The following is a 27,345-nucleotide window of genomic DNA, read 5'->3' as shown; positions in this document are numbered from 1 at the left end:
AATAATTATGATGAGACTTTTCCTCCCACTACATTTAACTGTTATCTAGCAATGAGTTACAATTGTGACTTTCAACAAAGAGACTTCCATTTTTTTCTGTACAAAGAATTCAATTATGTTTTGCCATATTGATAGTTTCTAGGAAAATCTGTACATTTCTTTAGATCTCCCTAACAGTAGCCCAGTCTAATTATATTAAACCAGAAAAGTTCTAATCTTTTCCACTTGTCCTAGATAAGCATAAACAGAGAAAAACTATGGTGGTATGAGATATAGAATATAATATAAGGGGTATTCAATAAGTAATGCCCCTGACCCACTTCTTGTTCTCTGATTTAGCTCAAATTTTGCATGTGCAATGGTTTCTATGGTTTATGTGGCGAATTACGATTCTGAATTAATTGTGGTATCTAATTTACAGGTGTTTGAACATAGTTAGGTGTTAAATGAGTTTTATCTAGTGCTGTGCAGTAATCCAGTTTGTGTATTTGAAAAGACGCACATTACACAAGACTTGATGAAATGAAAGAAACATATAGTAATGATGCCCCCCCCTCCTATATGACTTTATAAAACACTGGCTTCATGAATTCAAACATGGCCAGAAATCTGTGGAAACAGCTCATATTTAAACAAAAACATGTCAGTCATGAGATTGCATACTTCTGTTTGCTATAATAAGAATGGGTCAAAGTATTATCTAGGTTTTATTTCTCCATATTGCATGAAATATTCCCAACGTTATGCCATGGAAACACTGATCTTAAGAAATATTCTTCTGATCCAGCTGTCATTTTGCATAATGGTTACTGTTATCAAAGAACATCTGATCCATAGATCAAATTTTTGAAAATTTGGAAATTGAAATTCCATCGAAATTTCAACCATGAATAAACTTGTCAAGGTCATATAAGATATGGGATTTCATGGGCCAGGTAGTGAGTCTGTAGATAAAAAGAACTAAAGTTATGTCCAAAAGTGTAACTGACTTTTTCCTTAACTTTGAATTTAACCTTTGACCTAAATATCCTAAAATTAAATCAGTTCTAAGTTAGACCATGACCAGTATTTTTTTCCAAGTTTAGTAAGCAGTGTGGAAGCTAGGCTGTACACAAACAAACACACAGTTACAAACTCAACCAAAAACATATCCTCCTTAGCGAAGGTAATACTTGGCACTAAGATTAGATAAAAAACAAACACAAACACCAGCAGAATAAGGAATGAAAAGGGTGTATAAAAAGTGAAGGAGTATAAAAATACATCATCATCATAAAATAACGTCTGTTTCATATGTTGGCATGTGTTGGACGGTTTTTAAAAATTGACTTCCAAACTAACTTATCTGGCCAGGTTTTTATTTATCTCTCCTTCTCTCAAATTCACATTGTCACTTCATCCCATATTTTTTTTTTGCTTGTTCTTAATTTAGTATAATTAGACTGGGAGAGCAAGTGAAGTATACAAGATTCTATAATTTAAAAAAAAAAAAGAAAAGAAAAAAAAGAAGAAGAAATAAACATCGAATTTTTATAAATACTTTTTTTTAATTGGCTTTTTATATAATTATAGAAAAGAACTTTTTTCAATGTAATTATAGAATACACCAAGAGATCTAATGTTTGGAGTCTTTGTCAGTCAGCAGGGATGTTTTTAGCTGCTAACACTTTACTTTCATTGTTCCTAGAAAATTTCATTCTGAAAAGATTCTAACCATAGCATTTATTAAGTACAAATTCTCTTAAAAAAAAAAAAAAGAACTAAATAAATAAAAATAAAAATCACTCATTGAAATATGCATTTTCTTTTTTTGTTTGTTCATAGTTAACTGTCTTTTCATTCCTAGGAATTTGTAAATAAGCATCACATTTATCAACTAGCTCATTAAAGTTCTTATTATTTGGTATGTAAAATACATAAAAACATCAAACTAATCTCACAAGGAAATTTTCCCTCCGTTTTTAACTGCTGCATCAATTATCTTAGAAAATTCACATCCAGTAAAAGATCCCAGTTGTTAAAGGGATGGCCTTAGTTGCAACCAAACCAAGCAAGATTTTAAAAGATAAATATTTAAAATTTTACAGATATTCAGATTGATTTTTTTACATTAAATAAAATGTTTTTTTAAGAGAGAGAAAATTTTTTTTTTGTGTATGTGACTGGATACAAAGGGCTGCAGCAGCTTAACACAAGCCTAAACTTCATTTGTAATTTTATTTTATTTTTTATTCAATTCTTTTTTCTCTCTTTGGACGTTTCATACAATCTACAAGTAGTAATAAACTGTTCAACAATTTATGATAGACATTTGATAAAATCTATCAGAATATGTTTTTTGCTAAAAACATACTTTGGCCTTAGTGTATCTTTAAGTGAAGTGTACGTCTCCAGATGTGGTGTATTCAGTGCCACACAGAGGAGGTAATGATAGGGTGGTGGCCTTGGGTATCCAATCATATTCAAACTATCTCCCTTTCTCATAATATTTTAAGTAGTAGGACTTATAATTGAGTATTACGGGTATGTAATCAAGAAATTGGCCCTAGGCATCCTCAGGGTTACACACAATGATTAATGGGGGGGGGATAACAATAGGCAGCTAACGTTCCATAGGAAAAGATGGCTGATCAGTTTTCTTTATTAAGAATACAAACTTTTTTTTATATTTCTTTATTTTTAGAGCTAAACGGTTTAATTTTTTCTTCAGTTGCTTTTATCTTGACTCAAGGGGAGGTAACTAAGACTTTCTCAACTACCAAAATGTTACATTTATCAGTAACTAGCACGACACAGTGGACATTCATTCTACGTTGCTTTCTACATCAATATGAATAATTTACTGTTAATACTAACAATATTCTTTTTGTAATAATAAATTCAAAGTAATGATTTTTTTCTTCTTCATAAAAATAATTGCCAGAAATATTCTTTAAATAAAGTGAATATGCCTATATACCATAAAAACAATTGTCAGTTAAATATTCTTCAAATCAATAAAACAAATGTTACGGAAATATATTTATATAAACTTATACTGTTTTAGACGATGGGACGATTTGATTTTGGAACAATTCATTTTAAAATAGGTAAAGTCATAATTATTTACCTTAGTGACATCAGATTAATCACCAATCACTATCTTCGCTAATTGATGATTTCACATTTTTTAATTTTTTGTGAAAGGTGATAACGCATGTATGAATATGAAATGGCTTAGTGTAGATAATTATTTTATCAAGAAAAAGTTAGCAAAAAAGGAATATTATATATAAAAGATTTGAAATTAAAACTAATTGCTCCCAAGAATTTAATGAAGCTCGATATTATTTGTACAAAAGTCTTAAGATATGAGGGTGCTAAGAACTCATCCTGTGTAAGGTTGGTTCAGCTAGAAGAAACACCATTCTTTTAAGCAAATAAAATATTCTAAATCAAAATTGTCAGTGCTCTTCACAATTATACCATTCTTCCGAGAATGGCATCAGCAGAAGATCTTTCCACTTGCCTCCGACCCTTTTCCTCCAAGATGGACTCACCGAATGAAAAATATATAACACAAGTGTAAAGTTTCTAAGTTCAAAACACATTAAAACCAAACTTTATAAAACTAATACAGATTAAAGTTTCTTTTTTAAAAAAAGAAATTTTTATTTTTACTGAAAAAAAAAAAAAAAAAAAAAAAAAAAAGAAGATAAATTTTAATCTTTCCTTTTATCAGAATTCATTTAAAAGTGGACCACCTATTTATGTATGTAATATATTTTTGGATGCAACAATGAAGTATTATGACAGTCATGTGGTCCAGAGTGTTCTTACAAATTCTAGATTATAATTGAACTGTCGAGATACAGAAAATAAATAAAAAAACAAATAAAATAAATAAAAAAAATAAGATAACCTTCTATATATTAAAAAAATATTCACACCATCCTCTACATATTTAAAAACATTAAAACCATTCTGTACATATTATAGAAATTAACACAGTTAACTACATATTAAAGAAAGACTACCCTCTACATATTAAAAAAAAAAAAAAGACCACCCTCTACATATTAAAAAAAACATTTAAAATTAAAGAATTAAGACTATTCTCTACATAAATAAATAGAAAAGACCATGCTCTAAAAATTTCATTTGTTACATTTGTGTCCTTCTGTAGGATTACATTAAGCATGGCTTTAAAATAAACAATAACCATAATAAAACAACATTTTTTGAGGTAACTTCTATAACTTATTTCTTTCTTGAAACGTTCTTCTCGCAAAATTCTGAGATGCATGGAACGGAAGACTGAACTAAAAATTGATGCTGAATGGAAGACATTTTGCCTTTGCTTGGTTTGTCTTCATTAGTTTTCAATTCTTGTTCTTCGTTGGGTTCTAGCAGCAATAATTACTGCGATATTCTGTTTTCCAGTCTGCTATCACGTCTGTAGGGAGCCAAGACCCCGTCATTGGGCGGTACATGATTTTGGCAATCGGGACACCGTTTTCACTCTCAAAGACCCTGGACTTGTTTGTCTTCAGGATTCCATTAACTTGAGAGGTTGGCAGAGAATTTTTTGAAACCTGCAAAGTACAGAAAAAAAAATATGAAGAAAAATTTACTAAAGAATGGGGTGGGGGAATGCTAAAAATAAAAACATATACAAGCATTCAAACATTCTATGTTGTCGAAGTATAATTTTTGAATTTGGTATGATAGTAGTACTAGACCTTTTACCAATTAAAAATGAGCAAAAGTTATAGCCTATTGACTTGGAATGAATGTTGTATGCCAAATTGATGATCGATATGGTTACTTCTAGAGTAAATGTGCATCGTCGTGACTAATCCAGATCAGCCCAGTAGTTTCTGAGAAAAACTGGAACGGACAGACAGATTAAAGGAAATACATTATATAGATATTTTGTGGGGATCTCAACTCTGGCTGAACGAAGGGATGTCCATAATATTCTAAGCACGCAGACATAAAGATGGCATATGATTGATTTCCAAGTTATTTTTGGTACAAGTTTCTCGGGTTTGCTGCTACACTGGACGTTAATTGTAACATGTGCAAGCTTTATTGTTTGTTTTCAATACCTTTCTGGTTGCCTTCAATTATTTTTGGATCCAACATCTGTTACCCTTATTAAATGGTCCAAGGGTTATCCTGGGATGCGTATTCAACTCGTAAGAGATATTCAACAAACAAACCATATCCAAACAATATAAAAGATACTTACATTGGCAGCATTTACGTTGTAGGTTTTCATTTCCCCAATTTCTCGACTAGCGCAACCCCCTCCATAAGCCACAAACGGGGGCAGTTTTATACGCACTTTTGGTCTGTTTGTATTCCGCGCTTTATTTTGAATTGACGCATATTTGGGGCTAAGTGTTGGCTCATCATCTGAAAAAGAAGAATCAACAATTTATAAATGATAATTCCAACTCACCTCCATTCACTAAATGTAGACAATACTTATCGACCCAGAAAAAAAATAAGAATTACCATTTTTTTCATTATTCTTATACAGAAACAAAAAAGATAGAAGAAAGAACTAAAATAACTTACTTATAAAACAGGATAAATGCCCATCATCAGAAGTCACATCTTCCACTTGGTGTGGATTGCAAACACACATGACTTATTTTTCACCATTCCTTCCAATCCAAGGCAAGTTAGTTGATGTTAAGAAATGTTCAATCAAAAACATTTTCTCTCCATCTTCTCCTTGGTTTCTTCTGCCTTTTTTGCCTTCTAACATACCCTCAAAGCATAACTTTGACAGGCCAGTGGTTGATCGTTTGATATGGACAAAAAGTTTAAGGGTTTTACTTTCAAGTTTATCAAATAGAGAGGGTAGGGAGGTAGTTTGACAGAAGGTTGATATTTTGTTTTTTTGATCAGGTGATATCCCACATTGAAACACATTACGTGATTTTTAAACACCTCAATGTGATTGGCTAATTGTTTAGTCTATGTGATACAATCAAGGCCATATACCATATAAAATTACTGGAAGGAAAGGACATAAACTTTTAAAGTAAAAGTTATCAGCACTCTTTCTAACTATAAAATAGTGCTGTGTTTTTGGAAAGCCGCCCAACCCGGCCAGATTCTGTGTTTTAGTGTAATTTCGTGATCACTGGAGAAAGTCAATTTATGTCCTAAATAAATGAATTGGGTGACCTGATCGATGGGTTTACTGTGAATAGTCATGTTTAGGTCTGACTATTATTTAGTTGTAGACATACATTCTGTTTTCTCTAGGTTTATTTCTAATCTATCTTCTTTACTAATACATTGACAAAAGCTTTAAAAAAAAGTTTATGTGTGCATTCATTAACATGTCATCAGTGGAGTTGGAGAGGATTTGTCCATCTATAGATAAATAATAGAAGTCTTAATAATAACAGTTTAATAAAAACTTAAATTAATGGAAACAGCTATCTCGTAGTATATTTGCACTATGAGCCTAACCTAACAGCCTCCATTTCATGACATCCAAGCTGAATGAACATCTGAAGAGATTTTCCAAAATATTAGGTAGAGAAAATTGTAATTGAAATATTATTTGCCTTAAAAATCCTGCCTTGATAGAGTTCAAAAACGGCTTCAAAGCCGAATAGGTGATGCCTTTTCTCTTCCATGCAACCTCTTTCCAACAGAAGAGATGCTGCGAGCTTGTCTCTGCTCTATCATTATTTTCATAGCAAGTGCTCGACTGAACTCAAATATATGATCTCCCCTTGCCAAACTTTCACAAAAACACTCGACTAGTTACAACCACTATATACAATTTTCCCCATTCTCTAACTGTGCCTAAATCTAAACGCAGATTCCATAAACAAAGCTTCCTTCTGACAACTGTCCACCTCTGGAACACTGTTTTGCTGGCCTGCTTTCTGGTTGTATTCATGGTGGCTTTCAAATTTAATGTAAACAAGTTCTTGTTGAGCTGTCTCCATAATCAAATTCTACCCAATTTACATCATTAATGATTACTACACTACCACATTACATTCATTAACCCGTATCCTCGAGTGGCCTTCCAGCTTTGATGTGGTGACTCCCAAGTAGGAAAAAAAAACAACTCAAAATTAAAAAAAAAAAAAAAAAAAAAAAAAAAAAAACAGGAAAAAAAAAAATGCACCTTTTGTAGGATTTGGCTGAAGAAGAAACCAAAATGGCAACACCCAGGTGATTTTGTCATCAATGGTTGTACGAATTCTCAACAATTGTATACAGATTAGACATATATAAGCAAGCCGTTTGAAGAATGGAACAGTTCGTTTTTGATGAAAGCAAGCTGTACACATGTGCTACATTAAAGCATGGTGGCATATTATTAGTAGTTGAGAGAACAGCGTGAAATTAAGAGGTGATGTGAATTATGTTGCCAGTGAAAAGAGGGTGTTCTCAATTTCTATCATTTTTATATTTTGAGATATGGATCCAACCATTGCATTCACTTGAATGAAGTGACACTGAAGACAAATAGCTTTTACTTTTAGCTTATCTGGTTTCCTGTCTTGCTCTCTGCAATGTGATTAGTAGGGCTATGACAAGAGCATATTCTTTTCATTATTTTGACTCTCGAGTATATATCAGTTAATTTCTTATGTTTTTAGATAGAGTGATGTGGTTCTCGATTGATTAACTGTGTCAGATATATACTCGACAGTCAAAACAATGATAAGAATATTCTATTGTCAGGGCCCTAGTGATTAGTCATTATGATGGATGTAATGAGCCTGAACTTGTGAAAGTGGCCCAAACTTGCCCTGTCCCCACTGCAAAAGGGGGTCATTTTTGCCTAGCATGTAGTTTGAAAATTAAGGAAATGTTAAAATTATAAGTTTCTAGTGAGGATCAAACTCCTGAACTATGAGAAACAGAATGACTGGTTATTGAATTTGCTAATCTTTCATGGACTGAGCAGCATGTTTTGGTGCACAGTGTCAATGGTATTCAAGCAATGGCAGCTAAAATTTGTTTAACAATGTTATGCTGCGTTATTGAGTAGATTTTGAAAAAGTCTGGCGGGATGAAATCCGGTGAATAAGACAATCATCTTAATAAGAAAAGGTGGACCCATAAATTATCTCTTTTCATTGGTTAACCTAACATCCTCCATTTTGATATGAAATCTGATTTGAATGAAGGGATTTTTTCTGAAATATGATATACGGACTATTGCATCTACTGAAGTGAGTGATATTTAAGACAAACACCTTTTACTTTCAGTCTTGCGTCTATCTGACATAATTGTACATTGTGAGTAGTCATTGTGTAATGGGCCTGAATCTGTGAAAGTTGCCCAGACTTGTATCCCCACTGTAAAAGAGGTTCATTTTTGCCTGGCATGTAGTTTGAAAATTAAGGAAAAGTTAAAATTTTAGCTTTTATAGTGAGGGTCAAACTCACAACTTAACAGAACAGCTAGTTATTGCACTGCAATAAATAAATCGACCCCAATAAGAGAAAGGTGAACCCACATTTTATCTTTATTCAAGAAAACAAACATTTTAGTCAATTTTTGGTTAATCGTTATTCCTTGGTCTTTCCATCTTCCTCGCCCCATTACAGCTATTTAGTGTGGTATCAGCTGAGAGAGATGTATTTTTTTTTTAATGTATTTATTTTTTATTCATTTATTAGTTAATTCATTGCATATACTAGCAGACTGTTCAGCTTTTTTTGGTTGTAAAATATGCTTAAATATATTTTAATTAATGCAGATTTTGTATTTATTATTATAGAGAAAATTCTCTCTTGATTATTCATATTGAACCCAATATATATATTAATAATTTTAAAAGTTGAAAGAAAAAAATGACTTTGGTGCCACGATCAGGAATCAAAACAAAAACAGCCATTGCTCCAGCCTTAGTTGTTATTTAACGCTTCAGCCACTGTTGTTACCATTTGGATGGATAGAAAAAAAAAGCTAAAAATTTCGACTTCAAGCTAAAAATGTGCATGCATGCATGCATGCTTTGAAGTTAGATTTACTCCCATCAAGGTTAACTGTTTTTTTTTCCATTTTGACCTCTTAGTAGCTAAAAAAACAAAAACAAAAAAAAACCCCAAAAAAGCACAAATGAAAAGTTAGCCACATGTCCAAATGCTCTATAGGTCAGATTTCAAGTCCGAATATTCTGAATGGAATTTAGTAGAGGTTTTCATCCACATAACACGATCTCTTATATATATATATATATATATATATATATATATATATACACACACACATTTCTATGTCCTAAATTGTTTTCATCCTAAATTCTATACAATTATGCACAATGTAGAAACTACGCATAAATAGAATTCAGCATAATAAGTAAATGAAATCAATCCTTTAATAATAAACCATGAACAATGAATAATTAATTAATGATTGTTCGTTTTTCAAAGGAATATGAAAATTAGTAAACCTTCATGTAGTCACTCACATATCCATGATTGAGTATATTAAGAAGTTCGTTTTAATAATTTTTAAATTGGAAAAATAGCTTTTAATAGAAATGTCAGAGTGAGAAAAAACAAAACAAAAAAACACCAATAAAACTCAACTTTATTAGATGAGATATCTTTCAGTTTCCTTAGCAAAAGTATTCATATTTCATGTGGATTGATTGACGGTTTCATATGTATTGGATTTTTATTTTATTTTATTTTTTTTTAATAATAATAATCATAATCATAATAATAATCATAATAATAATCATAATAATAATCCAATAACCATGCATGGTTCAAGTCCAATGGTAATTTAATATAAAAAAATGTCCTTCCAATCACACCGTCATGTTTTATACCAATCAATGAAGGCAATAAAACATTTAAATAAAAAAAAACACAAAAACATTTTGGTCATTTTTTTGTAATTCCATATAGACTTCAAACTTAGAAAAAATTTTCAGCATTTCTATACTATACAAACGAAAAAAATATTGAATGTCAAGTGAAACAAATTGTACCTACATAATTATCAGGTCTCAAATAGTATCATACCCAAAAATTACGAAAAACGATAAGGTAGAAAAATAATTATTAATGAAAAATAAATTTGTTAAATGAAGTGAAATTACGCTTACTAAAAAAGAGATAAGTTGACAGGGGAGATAACTGTTCTATTGCTTATGTTGCGTGATGAGCATAATTCAAAATGTCAGACAAAATTTATTTTCCATATAAACTTTATCGAAAACAGTTTTTCATTAATAATCATCATTTTCCTCATTACTTGAAATTCAATATTTTTTTTCGTTTGTATAATACAGAAGCACTTTATTTTCCTAGCTTCCAAATCAAAAAAAAAAAAAAACCCAAGATACTCACTTTTGTTTACATAGTCTTCATAATTATTTAACCCATAAGGAATTCTTGATTCAGCTGAAAGAGCTCTATCAGCCGAGCTGGTCCGTCGACTAAATCTTCTGGTACGAGGAGCGTGCGATGAAAACCTTTCTGAGGAGTTAGATCGTCGTCCCGCCTTCTTGTTATAATAATTATCATTGTACACATCGTCTTTCAACATTTCTTCAAATTGCTTCCATCCCAGCGGTGTGTGTGCATATTCATGCTGCCGCCGCATATTCCGGAAGTGTCTGTTGGTTTCGTAGATGAGCTCACATATTTTAGGGTCCACATTAGAAAACTGACATCCATATTCGCTCTTCATTTTTAGCGCTGTAAAAAAGAGACATTATTAAAACAAATTGAGTTTGACTGAGGTGTGACATTCACATCAAAAGATATTTAATAAATTAATGCATTTATTTAAAAATTTAAAAAGAAAAAAAAAAAAAAAAAAAAGTCCAGATGGATATGTAGTAGTAGATATGACTACTGGTAAGTTTGTTGGTTTCAAAATACAGGAGAGTTCTCTCGGCTTCAAAAATACAAGTTCATTGTTTTGCTGTGGGTATCATTCGTCAGTGCAAAAAAATAAATGGCCAGAATATTTTATTGAAGTGAACTGATAAACAAACTTATTGAAAAGCATACATCAGCAAAATTATGCTTTTGGATTTTTTAGATGAGGATTGATAATTTGTATTTCGACTTTTTCATTTTATTTTTTTAGACTAGTGGTATCTTAGATGTCATTCTCACCATTAAAATTAAATATATATAAGTAATGTGTGTTTGTATATTTCTGTGGAAATAATTTTTATTCATCTTTCCTTTTTATATGTACCAATCCTTATTTAAGAAGCTAAATGTAATTACAGAGCATAGAGTGAATAAATGACAAAAGTTTATATTCCAAATTTTATGATGTTGACCATCTTATAATTTATTCCTTTAACACTTCTGGACAGTATCTGTTTCATAGCGCAAAATCATTAACTTAATTATTATATCAATCAACGAATCTATTTTGCCCTTAACTCATCAGAAGAAATAGCAACAATCAATCCACCAAAAGGAAATAAAGTGCGTTTGGTCATGATTAAAAAATCCAAAAATTGGAAGAGAAGCTGCAAATACCTTATTTGCTTACATTACACCATTTTGAACTTATATATATATATATATATAAATAAATTGTAGTTTCACTTAATGTCTTAACTAGCAAATTCTAGCATTGCTACAAATATAATTTGCTGATTTCTTTATGTCCTCTGATGAGAAGAATAACAAGAATAGCATTCTTTGAAACTCTACGGAATAAGGACTTTGTAAATTGTTTTTTTGGAGTATTCAGTGGAGCAATAAATTTTGATTGTAAAGTTCAACTTACAGTTTTAATTTTCTTTCTCTTATATAAGCTAGTTATCGCCAGCCTGTGTCTGGTGAGTGCAGAGCACAATACTAATAAGTTAATATTAAATATAGACAACTGCTCACTAAAAAAAAAAAAAGCCCCCACCCCCAAAATGTAAGGTAAGTGAAAACAACTTCCATAAACAGATTCTTTACAGATATAATATTGAATGTATACTTTTTGAAATATAATAATCAGTATATGGATATTTTTATTTAAAAAAAATGTTCATTTACAAAATACGTTTTCATAGAAATACTTAATGTAAAAAGTAGAAATATATTTTTAATTATAAAAAATAAAATAAATAAATGGATATCAAATTGAATGCATGTTTAAATAAATGTAAAAGAAAATGGATGGAAGTTAACTTCACATGGTTCAGAAAATATGAATTTTTCACAAATAATTAAATGAACATAAAAGAAAATGTGCATTTGTTCAAATATAATTACAACTACATTAATACAAAATAAATTATAATAGATTAAGTAAAAGAATATAATTGTTGTTTTCAAATCAGTAAATATGCAAAATAATAAAAAAATTATATCTTTTCAGTTAAGTTTAAGGAATTGTAAAATTGATAACAAAACACCTTTCACAATAAAATATTAACTAATGCCACATTTTCGTCCATTTTGTACAGGTAAAAAAAAAAGAAAAGAAAAAAAAGAAAATAACAGATGTTTCCAAAAGATTTGTTATTCATAATTTTCAGCTGTATTTCCAGAAAGCATGTCCCTCCCCCCACCAAGTGCTAACACATGCCAAGATTATTTCCAGTTGGGAATCATTAACAGTTTCTCAACATAGAAAAGAATTTATCTCCCTAAAATCTCTTTGAAATTTGCATTCTCAGTTTGTTTTCTTTCTTAAAATTAGATTACCTCCCTTTGATATTCTGGATCTGCTCGACATTTTTTTTTCTTCAGAATCCACTAATGACTTTTGCTTTTTTTTTGCACAATTCAAAACATAAAGGAGAAGGATGTACTCACTTTATCATAAGCATTAGTTTGATAAGTTCAACTTCATACGAGTTCCCAGAGTAGATTAAATAATTTAGAAAATACTCCTGAGCTCCACAGCTCTTATTTGGTTTGAGGTTTTTTATAAAAAACTAATTCTCACCCTAAACAAGGCATGTTGCGACTTGGAACATAAGGGGCTATTATTTGGGATCATGTCTAATAAGGGGAGTTAAACAACTAGATGTTTGTTCATATTAAACTTCTACAAGTTAGTACAATCAGGCAAGCAGGAACGGGGTGGAAATTCCAAAGTCTAGCAGTTCGAGGGAAGAAACTATTAGAGTAGAAGGTTTTCTGACATCTAGGGACCTCAACATTGAAGAGGTGGGATTTTGCTGCTTGTTGGGTTAGTCGGAATTGTTTTACATTTTTTTCTTTAGTATTCCAGATAAATGAAAAAACTAATTTCAAAAGTCAACAGCAAAAAAAACCCAAAAAAAACAAAAAACATTATGACTGAATGGAAAAAATTACTATAAAAACATAACATTTATTATTTTGATTATTCAGACTACTGTTCTTATCTTGGATGTGATTCTCACAACATTTCAGCTGCATTTTGTTGAACTCAGGAATCTCTACAGAATTTGACAAAGATTCCTGAGTACCACAAGATCGGAAATTACATTGTTCGACACATGACATGATAACAACAGTAGTTCAAATAGTACAAATTATCAATCCTCATTTAAAAAAAAATATCCAAAACAGAAAACATTAATAATTTCGATATAACTATGAGTTTTATGATGAAACTAGTAATGCATGAATTTGTAATGAAGTATTTCCATGCATATACATTCTAAAAAGAGAAGCATGTATTCAATATCATGAATAAAATTCAATATGATAAAATGAACCATTGTAGAAAAAGCATGAGTCAACATAAATGCACGGAGAATAAAATATCAATGAAGACATTAAATTTAGCCGTAATTAAGATTTAATAACAAACGTTCATGTGAAAATAGAGGTGAGAGTATTCAACAAGGTAATTATATAAATACAAAAGCTGAAAAGAGAGAAAGTGTACATGAGAAAATTGCAAGATGCCATCAATAAAGTTTTATAAAAAGAAAGAATATTGATAATTTGTTAGTGAAATGTTATTAACAACATTGTTATCTGATGGGAATTGAATAAACATGTAAGCATTTTCAGAATTATCTATAAACTTTAACAACATTTATATATTTATAAATCAAATTCTATTACACACATGCATCTATACACACCGACACACACACACATATATATATATATATATATATATATATATATAAAGGGAAGATAGTTTGCTTGAAGCTTGAATTTTATTCACTGCCTTCTACCGTTTTTTTTTTTTCTGGTTGGCAGCTGGTCTGATTTTTGCATTCCTTGTTCCATTTTTACAGCAGACTTTTGGTTAGTTTTCTTTTTGAAAAACGGCCAGAGTCAGTTAGGCATGAAAATAGCAAGGAGGGGGGAGGATTAAGTGGGAGTTAAAGGCTGGAGATGTGTTAGTTTTTTGGAGAGATACGAAGCAATGTACCTTGCCATCTTGGGTGGGTTCTTTGGCAGCTCTTAGCCAAAGGACACTGTAATGGGTTTTGTGTATTTTGGTCTGATCAGGCAACAATCTGATGCTGCAAATCTGTCATTCAACCAAGTAGATGGGTATCTCTTGTAAACTCAAAAAAATAATAAACATACATTATTTGTTTTTGCTCGGTATGAGGACTCTTCACTGCGGCACTGATTGGATTAAAAACAATGGACAACTTTGGTCTGGCACTATGTGCAGGATGATGGCATCAGTCGGGTGAACATGTGAGGATGTTCAAAGTATTGATCCACATTGTTTTGATTGATTGGTAATGGTCCATCTTTCAGTTTTTTTTTTCATTTTTGTTTTGTTTATACAAAACAAAGCAAATTGCTACTGAAACATAAGGGGTACAGTGATAGGGGCCAGATTTATAGTTGGAACAAGCTGAGTAGGGAGTTGAGCAACAAGATGTTTACTAGAAAGAGAGATAGAGAATGGAACATCAGTCATTACACCATTAAAGAAACAAGGTGAAGCACTGGCAGTCTTTGAAGATTTTCTGTGTTTGTACCTCAGAGTCTGACTAATAAACAAAGGAGTGCAAGCGGAATGATAGGCAGAACCTATTTTTATTTGAGTGTTTAGCTTTAGGAAGGTTGTCACTCAAGACTAGCTTTAGGAAGGTTGTCATTCAAGACTTAGGAGCCTCTCTCGCCAATAGTTGAGTTTTTTGTTATCAATAATATTTATTTAGACAAGTCCTACAATTTGTATGTTATACTTCAATAAATTTTCAATGCTCGGTTACATCTCAACCATAACAGCTTTGATATTTCCTTTTGAAGCATTTGGTCTTTTGGCCAAGATTAAAAGTGTAGTATCTGTTCCGGCAGATGCTGCAAGCTATGACTAGCAAAGACTAGCTATGACTAGCAAAGACCAGATGTGGGGGCAACCCCACATGCTTGACCTTTAACCAGCTCCCATTTCCCACCTCTCGGGAGCTGGTCCCCTTTTTTCCCTTCCCCCTCCCTTCACTCCTCACATTAAAAATCGGCCTTGTGCCTAATTTGCTCGGTGGGGGAGCAAATAAATACCATCTGTTCCGGCAGATACTGAAAGCAAAGACCATATGTGGGGGCAACCCCACATATAAGACCTTGGTCAATGTAGGGGAAACCCTTCATACCAATTGTCACTATCCAGCTCCCCTACTCCCCGAGGAGTTGGTCCCCATTTCCCCTTCACTTCTCACTTTAAAAATCGGCCTTGTGCCTAATTTGCTCAGTGGGGGAGCAAATAAATACCTCAAAGTGTAGTATCTGTTCTTCAGATGCAGCACTTCCATTTCTCGTTCTCTTTCAGTGGAGGAGAAATCCTTCACGACCGAGACAATTTTTTATTTTTGTACCTTTTCTCCACGTTAAAAAATGACCCTGGTGTCTAACTCTGCCCCGTGGGGAGGCATTGTAAATAGGTACACTGTAGAGTCTGCTGGTGTCATCAGAGAAGAAAAAAAAACGTTGCTCACCTTTCAAACAAGTTCTTGACGTATAGTGAATAAAAATGCTGTTATAAAAGCAATTAAGTCATCTGAAATCCTACAACAACCCACATGAATAATAAGTCCAGTGCAAAGCAGGAATCCGAGAGGAATTCTGTTAGACATCAAACGATCTGGAAATAAGACTCTACCCCTATACTGAAGTGTTTGACTTTTTTTTTTTAATATTATTGGGGGATCACCATTTATGAAGGTCTAGAGCTTCAAAGACAAAGGGTTAATGAAATGGGAACAATTTGTCAGCCAAAATAGTTAAGTACTAATATTGATCAAGGTATCAACTATGTTTGATTACTTGTGGGGTAGAGTAGCATATGAGTAACATAGTTGATGTAAGATGTCTTGTACAAGGTATAAAATCATCACTATATTGGAAGTACCTAGAAGTCATGCATGATCTAACGATTAAAAATCTCCCCTTCTGTGCGAAGACCAGTTCGTTTTACTGTATATAAAAGGTTATTCTTTACATGAAATAAACATAGTAAACAATTACTTTGAGTATTCTTGAGGGTGGAGGCTTGTAATTAGGTACAGAGCACAGTCACACTATCACCAATCGCTAAAATTGACAATTATTGACAAATTTTAATAAATGAAAAGTCATGTAATTTTGAATAAACAAAAGCAAATACATATTTCAATGAATGTTTTTTATTTTAATATGGGGATTTTATAATAATATATATTAAATATTTGACATGTATCGTTTTCTTACTTGTGTCAGCATGGTTGAACGGAGGATCCATATTGTAATATTTCAGGAAACTTTCCTTTGACTTTCAAATGTGTATATTATAGGTTCATACCATGATTAAATATTTTTTAGCCAATGTGAATTTTCTAAGAATTGATATAACAGTTAAAACAGAGCAACAATTCTTTTGTAAGATTAGTTGAGATGTTTTTATGTGTTTTAAGTCTCAAATGATAAGCACCACAATGAACTAATCGATAAATCTGACAATTATTTACAAATTCCAGTTTTTTATTGAAATGTGGGGATATTTTAGTCACAGTTAGAATCTTTGTAGAATTAATTTTTCTAAGAACAATGAGAGCAGGTAAGAAAGTCTGTTGATTGATTCTAAAATTTGCCTCCAGTCAGGAACTCCAAATGTTAAATCAACCTGTCAAAAGAAATAGGCATGTTCAAAATGAATTCTCAATAGGAAAATTACAACCCAGTTATGTTCCACTGGATTTAGTGTTTTTTTATTTATTTTTTTATTTTTTACATGAAGAAAACTTTTATAGCACAATTTTTTTTTACACTTAATTTTGTTTCATGAATATGATAATGAGTAAGAAAAATACGTTTTCTTGAAATGAGATTGTAATGTATAAATTTAAACTGCAATACTCCTTGCTCTTATAGACCTTGTCTATAACACTATATAATATACATATATGTGTATACTTATATATGTTCGCATATATTTGCACACTGTTCTGTAAAACCCAGAAGGTCATGATAACATGCATGTTTGCCCGTGCAGGAATTTAAGTGTACTAAAAATTAATATAGTAAACGTAGTATTATATTTAGTAAATAAAGGAGAAAAAAAGAAAACAATCAGTTTATTTTAGGTTAAAATAATAGCGCCCATGTTTTTTAATGTCCAGTGTGTTCGTTTATTTATGAAGATGTGCAATTTTGTAACTTGCAGCCAATGAGAATAGCCGGAACTCATTAAGGGAGAAATTATTATTTTTGTAACTGGAAATGGAAAGATAATGGTTTGTACACGAGTTTATTGGCCAGTTACGAAGGTAGATATGGCGGTATATGCATAATGTGTTCCCAGTGTAGACTGGTTGCAGTATGAAGACTTCAGATTTAGAGGAAATAATACAAACTACTTCCTATAAAGTTAGCGCTTGTGATGATGTTTCTCCTAGGATAAAAAGGTAGGAATTTATTATAATAGACAAATGTGTCTAAAATGGCGTTCTAAAGTTACATAAGATGGTGGGTAATAGTTCAGACACAATAAATTTGTATGGTGGAATCTGTTGGTGCAAACGTTGTGTACTCTGGTCTAGAGGGGAATTTATGCAATCATTATATATAGACAATCTATGACAGTTAAAAGATTCTTAAAATCTATTCAAAGATGACAAACAAAATACATTCAAATTTTTCATAAGTAAAATATATTTACAGATATATATAAGGAAAGAGAGAGAGAGAGAGAAGAGAGAGAGAGAGAGAAGAGAGAGAGAAGAGAGGAAATAGAAAAATTCTATTCAAATCAGTTTCAAAAAGAGATTAAGATGATGAAGAGGTAGAGACAACGGTTATAAACATATCAAACAATTTCCAAAAAAAAATTGTAGAAAGGTCAGCAGGTCATTTCAAATAATCAAGCATGCCTTGTTAGAAAAAGTTAGTTGAACAAAGAAAAAAGTCCACAAGCAGTTAGGGGATGGTTAAGGGTCATCATCCTGCAAAATTAAGAAAACTTACATAACTCTGTGATACCCGCAGGCACCTGTAGCTGCATCTGAGCTGCATCTGCACTTCCCATTGGGCTGTTCAAAGCAAAACTCTAAAGCAAGAAAAAGATTCCAAAGCATCGATTTGAATTAGAAACATTCAATGCAAATATATAGCAGTTCTAGATAAATTTAAAATTAAATCAAATATTAACTTTTGATCTGGAATTATTAAATCTTATTTAAATTAAACATTGATATTTAATCATTTTAGACTTTTTTTTTGCATGTTAGAATACAAAGTGACCCCACCCCCCAAAGTTTCCGATGCAGACATTTTTTTTTCTTTCCTTCATTAATTCATCAACTACCCTCGTTTTACAGAATATGAAGGAAGCAACATTCATAAAGTCAGATCTCAAATGAGGGTGCCATCAAAGAATCTATTGAATTAAAAATTTGTACAAAACAGACTCATCCAAGAAAGTGCAGGTCACTTGTGCACTAGTTTTTTTTTTTTTTTTTTTGAAACTTTATGTAATGACTAAAAATGGGCTGGAATACACAGGTTGAAAGGAGAAGAGTTTATTTTATTAAAAAAAAAAAAAAAAAATATTGACTCTCTTATACATAGAACACTGGGATATATTTTAGAAATACATTTAAGATAAAATTTCATAAAGCTGTCCACACAAAGAATTACATTTTACTTTTGGTAATAAGTTAGTGGCTTATAATTGCAAGACTTGTATGAGTTCATACATCATCGAACAAATAGAATTTTAGCATTTTTTAAGAGAGTTTCAACAACTCTTGGAGAGAATTTGGTTAATATAGATAATTTAACCGTTTCATCAGTGTAATTATGTAGCAAACGGTACTAATATATATTATCTTGTAGATTTTAAAAAGAAATTATTTATTTTATTATATTATCTTATAGATTTTAAAAAGAAATTATTTGGTGTCCTATTTGGGATATAATGGGTTAAATGTGAAAAGGCCACTTAAAGAGGAGTATTTAGAACCACTTTAGAGGCAGTAAAGAATTTCACAGACAGTAGCAAAAGTCATCTATTAAGAATTTATCAAGAAGTGTACAAATAAGCTGATCGTGAGTGTGAGTTCAGTGAACATCGTTGCTTATTGTAAATTTTGGTTACAGCAAGTTAGAGCAAGTTCTCACATCTCAAACTTGTCTCAAAATTGATTGAAAGCACACTTTGCAGGTTGCCTGAGCAGTTTCAAGATCAATTTTGAATGGGCATCACAACCCAGAATTTATTTGACAGTGTTCACATTATCTTTTTCTGGCAACTTTCCGACTACTTGCCATAAACTGCTGGAGGAAGCCAACATAATCTCTGGTTAGGTTCTGGATCAGTACTTTATTTTTAAAGCCAAAGATTCAGCTATTTTGAACCAATCCAATTTAGAAGGCTTTAAAACGTTGGTTTCAATGACTCAATTTGTGTTTTGTCCCAGGTTATCAAAATGATATCAGAATTAATGTTGACAGACATATAAAACAGACGTTTAACCGAGTATGATGATTATTTTCTGGTGTAGTTTCTACAATTTCATTACTTGTATTTAATAGTATTTATTTTGCATTAAGATGTTTTAAAACAATTTTCTGTAGTGTGTTTTCGCTTCAAACATTTCTAAACTGCAAAGACTATTTTACGTTTCTGAATTCTTGAGATAAAAATTGATTATTTGGATCATTCAGATTACTTCCATAATCTTTGACCTTCTTCAGTTGTATCTTGTCAAACTCTGGAATCTTTCTGTCGAAGCCGGAAATCTGCATGGAATTTCAAATGGAACCCACGGGAGTAACATGCTCTCATCCCATCTGCTGTGGCTGGGTAGAAATCCTAAGTAATTCACAATTGTATTTCGAGTGTCACCTGCACTGAGGATTGAACCTTTAACCTCCAGAAGAACCTTTGACATATAAAGTACTTGGTGAAATTCACTTGTAAGTTACACTCTTCTGGAGGTTGAAGGTTCAATCTTCAGTGTGGGTGATACTTGAAATACAATTGTGAATTCTACCCCGGTCATAGCTGATGGGGTGAGAGCATGCTTCCTCCATGGATTAAATAAATTGTTTCATTAGAAATTCTGTGTAAATTCCTGAGTTTGACAGGATATATCTGGACAAGGTCGAAGGTTACATTGGAAATGTTATGAAAATAACACTCAAGATAAGAAGAGTACAAATAATACAAACGGTTTATTTTATTTATATCTTGAAAAAAGTTAAAATGTTAATGCAAGGGTTGAGAGTAGGAACACACACAGATCCCCATTCGTGGGCAATACCAGGAATGCTGGCTTGCTTTGTATATATTTGCTATTTCACCTGATGTGTAATCATTTAATATTGCAACCTGAAATAAATAAATAAAAAAGAAGCTGTTGCTCTCCGGAACTCCAGTACAAGGTTTATAAGAGAAAAATTCAGCAGAACCCAAAACTTATAATAAAAAAAAAAAAGAAAAATAAGAAAAAAGTAAACATGTAATAATTGATGCAAAAAGTAATTGGATACGTTAATCAGAAGGTATGAAGGATTGTATTTGAGAGAAAGAAAAGAAAGAGAAAAAGTAACAATGTTCGCTTCTATTCTTTTAAGCCCATCCTTTACGGTTGGTACAGTTTCTCCCCTCCCTCCCCTGCATTTGACAAGAAAGAAAAAATGTACAGTAAAATTCTAACCAATATATCCATCCCAGCACTTTCAAGGGCACTGATGATCAACATCTTAGTGCAATAAGTGGTTTGTTAATTTTAACACCTTTAAAACAAAGTTTCTCTCTTTTCACCATGTAAAAGTGCATATGATTGCGTGGGGAAATAGCAGCAGCAGCAACTAAAAAAAGCGCATATGCAAATTAGGAAGTGTGTGCGAGAAGAAAAAGGAGAAAAAAACCACTATGTGGTTAGAGAAGCAAAGTGTGTGTCAAAGAAAAATGGACGTGTAAAGTCGAAGGCGAGAAATGGCTGGCATGAGGTCGGAGAAGAAAAATTGTACACCGGACGAGATGGACGGGAGAAATAAAGAGTAATAAAAACTTTTGTTAAAAAAGAAGAAAAAAAAAAATGCCGACCCGGATTTTTAATTATATCTTTCCAATTTTATTTTTATGAATTACTAAAGTAAAATGTAACGCCATACAACATTACAACCACCTATGCTCAGATCCTCACCCCCCCCCCCAGGTATAATGAATGCCTCTTTCATCAAAGAACACTCCTTCTCTGATAAGTTTCTAGAACTAACCTTCACACCAGACCTGAACTAGAAAACTTACATCAAATCTGTTGCTGGAAAAATTGTTGGATCATTCTATCGCTTCAGAAAGAAACGGATTCCTAATTCAATCTTCTATTTGTATAAGAGCCAGTTTCGCCCTAACATGAAGTACTATTGTCATATCAAGAGAGATGTTGATTAAAGCACTTTTGTCTTAACAGAGTACAGAATCAACTTCACAATCTAGTGGGAGATAATCTGTGCCCTTGCAACCTCTTTCACAAAGAAAGCTTGTTGCTAGCCTCTATTTACTGTATCGTTATGTTTATAGTATGTGCTCGACTGAGCGCCAATCTTTGGTCACTCCCTATAAAACATTCATAGAATGAACTCGTCTGGCTCCAAACACAGTAAAGAAATTTCCTTTATCTCCCTGGCTGTGCCAAGAATCAAACAGCTTTTACAGAGTTTCTTTCTGCAGAACAAAATACCACAAGTCTGCTTTTCAACCGACTACAGCATTGTCATCTTTAAGTTTAATGTAAACAAATACTTGTCAAATTGTCCTCTTGGAAAATCAAGTCTTCTTAAGTAATCCTCTGCCCATTCCATCCACTATTTGTGATGACAACCAATGCCTAACAAACAAGTCTCCTAATCCGTATCCTCGAGTGCCCCCATTGATAAGTGGTGATTCAGCAGTAATTAAAAAGAAAGAACAGATCTCTATTATATAAAAGAAACTGTGTGTGTGTGTGTGTGTGTGTGTGTGTGTGTGTGTGAGTTCGTTCACTATGGACTTGAAAACGGCTGGATTGATTTTTCTGAAATTTCACACGATGGTACTTTATGTGCCTGGCAGTGTTCTTAGATAGGTTTTGTATCAGAATGCGTTCAATAACTGAAATAATCCGATGAAAAAACAAACAGGTGATTTTGACTAAAGTTAACACCTTACACAACCTAATACCAAAAGTGCATTTGAAAAGTTTTATTACCACACAAGCCAAAAGGTCCGACATATAAAATCTTTGATATGATAGAGGCATGTTCGAAATGAAGGTTTCTGTTTAGAACACAATTGAAGCATGATACTTGACTTTGGCATTTTAAACTTTAATCAAAACCATTATATATGAAAAGATAATTTTATAAAATCAACAGTAGGTTCTCTACAGTGCAATGTAGACTACAATGTATTGTGGAGTAATTCACTGTGGGGAGCATGTGAAGCTTCCTCCTCGTGTACCACAATGGGTCGCCAACTAGAGCAGGCAATCAATTGATTTGATTGTAAAAAGGGGCAATTTCACTGATTTTAGTGATAAAAAAAATATGAGAATGGGGAAACTTGTTGATCATCATTCAATCTCATGTTGAGTCTCTCTGCTAGTTCATAAGAAATACTTCAAACTCAAAGCCACATCTTGCTAAAGATATATTGTATTTGCAGCGCAATAACAGATCCATGATCAGATAGATCTGTTATGTGAAATCTGACCAAACCCGTTAGGTTAGAGGATTTGCTGAAAGCATTACAGTTGCCCAGCATAGAAATTATCTTAAGGACAAATTATCTTATATATATATATATATATATATGTTTTATTTTTTATTACCATTTTATCTGTTTGGTTACATATGTTTCAGATGTTGGACCATTTCTGTAAGGTCTGACGAGGCTGTTGGATCGTAAACATGGTCCAACATCCAAAACATATGTAACCAAACAGATAAAATGGTAATAAAAAAATAAAACACATATTTGCTCTGCAATAGTATTGAGCACTCTTCAGGTTTTTACTAATTACCAGTTTTACCATAAATATATATATATATATATATATATATTAGTTATGGCTATTTGAACTGTTTATCTCAGATAAACTATTGCAGAAGCATGGATGACTTGAATTGCAGGAATCTTAGCCAGCCACGGACATTTTAAAGAAAGCAATTAGACAGGACTGTCCAAAGTGGAGTTTCAAGACAGCTGATACATGGGACCATTAGGACTAATGAGTGAGCTTGCGAAATATTAAAAAACGTCTGACCCATAGACAAGGGAAAAGTGACATTAAATGAAGAGAGGACACATACACACATGAAATTTGTCTTTGCAAGCTTACTGCATCATTAATGTGAGATTTTTATAGCACATGTATTGAACATGGTGGAGCTTTTCTAATATTTTCTGAACTTTCACTTTAATTTAAAAATAAATTGATTCAACATGAAACATTTATTTGAGACCCGGGAAAATTCAACCTAGGAAAAGAAGGAAGTTAATACAAATTCACCAGAAAATACTTTGACTCAATCAACTGCGGTAAGATAAAATCTATGCGAAAATAACTTATGGGTGGAGAAGATTTTTATTTTATGGGAGAAATCTATTTAAATGTTTAGAAATCAATATTATCTTTTATCTATTATTTTTTCTTTTTCAACTTTAGTTAAACCCAAATAAGGTATACTGCCATTTAAGCATAAGGGCCATGTGATAGGGACCAGATTTATAAGGATGCAACCTATGTGGGGAGTTGGCCAGAAAGATGTTTAATCACATTATATTTAAATTTCTGTATGTTGGTATCATCAGGAAGACAGGGAGGGAATTCCAAGGGCAAGCAGTCCAAGGAAAGAAGCTATTTAAGCAAAAAAAATCTTTCATCATTTAGAAACTCCTGCAATGAAGGGGTGGGATTTTTATGCTCGTCAGATAATGGAGTATGTAGAAGTGCAACAACATTCATCAAAGCATATTATGTAGAAGTACTTGTAAAACCAGCCTAGGAATACAATAAGGTGATGCAACAGAGGCTGGAGCTTACCAAACAGTGCGTGGCCTGCTTAATTCTCATTATAATCAAAGGTTTTAATAAAATCCAATGACAGGAAGTGATGCCATACTCTCTACAGAATATCTCTAAGTTGAAGAATTCAGGCTTCAAAATGATTAAAATCAATTAGGGATAGATTGAGGTAAAACGTTTACTTGTTAGATTTCATAAAATTTACTTTAAATAAATTGTTTGATTTTGATATAGGGCTTTGTTTTCAATTTCATCCCTACAGAGAGAGAAGGGTAGATAAAGAGAAATTAAGAAATAGAACGGATTTACAAAACTTTAATTCTAAATAAGATATTTTTAAGTTTTAAAAATAAAATGCAAGAAAATATAAAAAAAATCTTTGTTACTGGTTTTTTTTTTTTTTTTTTTTTTTAAAGCACCAAAGAATGAACACTATTTAATGTGTGGAAATGGAACCTGGCTAGTGAGAGTTGAGGATATGTGTTGCATGAAGAAAAATGATTTGAGAATGATGTGTAGTATGAGTGCTAAAGATAGATCTGATGACCTTAGAGGAAAATTGAATCTAGACTGAGGGACGTGTGCAGAACAGATGACTGCAAAAATGAACAAGATTTATTGGATTAGTAAACGTAACACAGTTGAGGTTTAGCTTAACAAGAAAAGAACATATGAGGAAATGATAAAGATGATGTGAGGAAAAAAAGGAGATAACGACCAGAAATAAGTTTGATACATGCAAGACTGTCAAAAAAGTAAATTTGAGCAGGTGTTGAATTACTGTATCCACTTCTGTGTAAAGTTTTACTACCCTTTCCTACATGGCATTGAAAGCACAATTGTTTCATTTTTTAAACTAGCATAGGTGCCCAGCGTTGCCCGGATGTTTGGAGGTATGTGTTGAGCAAAAGAAAAAAAAAAGTCGTAGTAGTAAGGCAGGCTCGAACCCATACCGCGAAGGATGAAAAGAATGGGGGAAAAAAAGTGACATCTTTGCTGTTACGACTACCACCAAACCGGAAGTGACGTAGGTTTTAATTAAGGCTAGACAATCGAAAAGAGGGGATCACTTTTGACAATATCGGCAAAAAAAGCGACCCTTCCCTATAGAAAAGTGCCCAGTTGAAGGTGAAGAAATTAATGGTTTTAGCCAATTTTTCGATATTTGTCGTCTGAAAGGTTGAGCTTCAAAACGATACTGATCTTGTGAAAATCCATTGCTTCTGTCAAAAGTTTTAGGCAGACATGCAAACATACATACATTTATATATTGGTAGCTCAAATTTTCGACCCAAACCGATTAAAAAGCTTGCCCTATCTCTGAATACCCTTTATGTAAAATTTCAAATGTTTAGACCAGAAATTGTCTGAGTAATTTAGTAGAGACTGCAGCGGTCAATTTTTTTTTTTTTTTTAACTTTGATCCCTATTATGATCCCTAAACATTTATTGTTATGGGCTCAAATCAAGTTATTAAGTTAAATCCATGTCCAAGGAACCTATATCTAAAATTTCAAGTGTTTACGCCCAAAATTGTGGGAGGAATTTTGTAGAGTTGTCAAAGGTCAAATCATTGAATTTTAACCCCTTAACAGTCAAATTTCCGGCCGAAAAACAATTACAAAGATTTTCCCAAATCTCAGTACCCTGTATATCAAATTTCGAGTCTACAGACTAAAAATTGACAGAGATATTGTGTAGGGAAATGTACACTGACAGACAGACACTTTCACTTTTATAGATAGATTATATTTTAACTGTTGATTCTACTGTTCAGGTGATAATTCAAATGAATTGCTTATATAATATCAGGTTGACAAGAAATTTCTTGCTGTTTTTAACTTTTAAATTCGGCTCCAACAAAAATTTATTGATTAAAATCAAGAGACTTTTTGCCAATGCAAAACAAGTGTATTTATGCCAGTAATGTAAAACGTCTTGTGTTCTTGTTGCAATGAAGTAACTGAAGGCGTTTTTGATATCGCTTGGGTTTTTGAAGCTTTTCTCGTGCAGAAAGTTGTCAAGATGCTTGAAAAAGTGGTAGTTGGTAGGTGAGAGGTCTACAGAGTATGGCAGAGGAGGCAGAGTTTTGTAGCCGAATTCATTCAACTTCTGCAGCAATGTGCAGTCAGGTATTGTCGTAGAGGAGAATTGGGCCTTTTTTGTTGACTAATGCTGAGTGTTGTTGTCGAAATTTCTGATGCATTTCATTCATTTGTTGACAGTACTTCTCTGCCGTAATGGTTTTGCCTGCATTTAAAAATCTAAGGGAGGAAACCAGTCACAGACCATCAAACAGTTAGCATGACCTTTTTTTTGGTGCAACTCTGGCTCTGGGAATTGTTCTGGAGCTTCATTGGTGTCTAACAACTGAGCATCACCAGTTGTTGTAAAGAACCCACTTTTCATCATAAACAGGTTGTTCTTGTTGCGTAAAAGGGAAAATGACACTTGATAACAGCATTTTTTTTGCTTGTTGCTCAATTCATGAAGTACCGATTTATCAAGTTTTTTTGTCTTTCCAATCTCTCTCAAGTGGTTGGAAATCATTGTTTACATTACATCTAATTCAGAAGCAAGTTCTCGAACAGTTATGCATGGATTGGTTTTGACTAAGGCTCTTAATTGATTGTTCTCAACATCCAATGGACATCTTCAAGACTCATTGCCACCACAAAATTTCTGAAACCACCATTGTGCTGTGCGTTGATATTGTGAGCGGTTTCAGCATCTTTTCAGACTAGCTTGAATTGAAATAAGAAAATTGTGCAAATTTGCTTTTTTTTCCATCTCGTATTCAACATTCTAAAAAGAAGACAATTGTTTTTAAACAATTGTAATTTAAATGATCAGAGCAAAAAACGCTTTTTGAAATGATATCTAAAGTAGAGGTATTATAACAAAAACTTATTTGAAAATATATCATTTG

The 27,345-nt window shown here is 32.3% G+C and overlaps 1 protein-coding gene across 4 annotated transcripts in view; it reads right to left on the bottom strand.

The window, feature by feature from the left end:
• Window positions 1-2,714: 2,714 nt before the first annotated feature.
• Window positions 2,715-27,345, bottom strand: part of LOC145256427 (uncharacterized) — a 126,026-nt gene continuing 101,395 nt past the window's right edge. For 2 of the 4 annotated variants that reach the window (XM_080115315.1, XM_080115316.1), the window contains exons 3-5: window positions 10,339-10,689; window positions 5,234-5,400; window positions 4,243-4,574 (exon numbers count right to left, since the gene is read on the bottom strand). In XM_080115315.1, the coding sequence (XP_079971441.1) occupies window positions 4,386-4,574; window positions 5,234-5,400; window positions 10,339-10,681 (699 nt within the window). In that variant the 5' untranslated portion in view covers window positions 10,682-10,689 and the 3' untranslated portion in view covers window positions 4,243-4,385. Of the gene's footprint in view, window positions 4,575-5,233; window positions 5,401-10,338; window positions 10,690-18,366; window positions 18,449-27,345 lie in introns of all 4 variants that reach the window. The other 2 variants (XM_080115312.1, XM_080115313.1) reach the window with 2 other exon arrangements.

This window comes from Euprymna scolopes, chromosome 32 (genome assembly GCF_053919585.1).
Source record: "Euprymna scolopes isolate OS-2025 chromosome 32, ASM5391958v1, whole genome shotgun sequence".
NCBI lineage: Eukaryota > Metazoa > Mollusca > Cephalopoda > Sepiida > Sepiolidae > Euprymna > Euprymna scolopes.
This window is presented reverse-complemented; position numbering and strand designations above follow the sequence as displayed.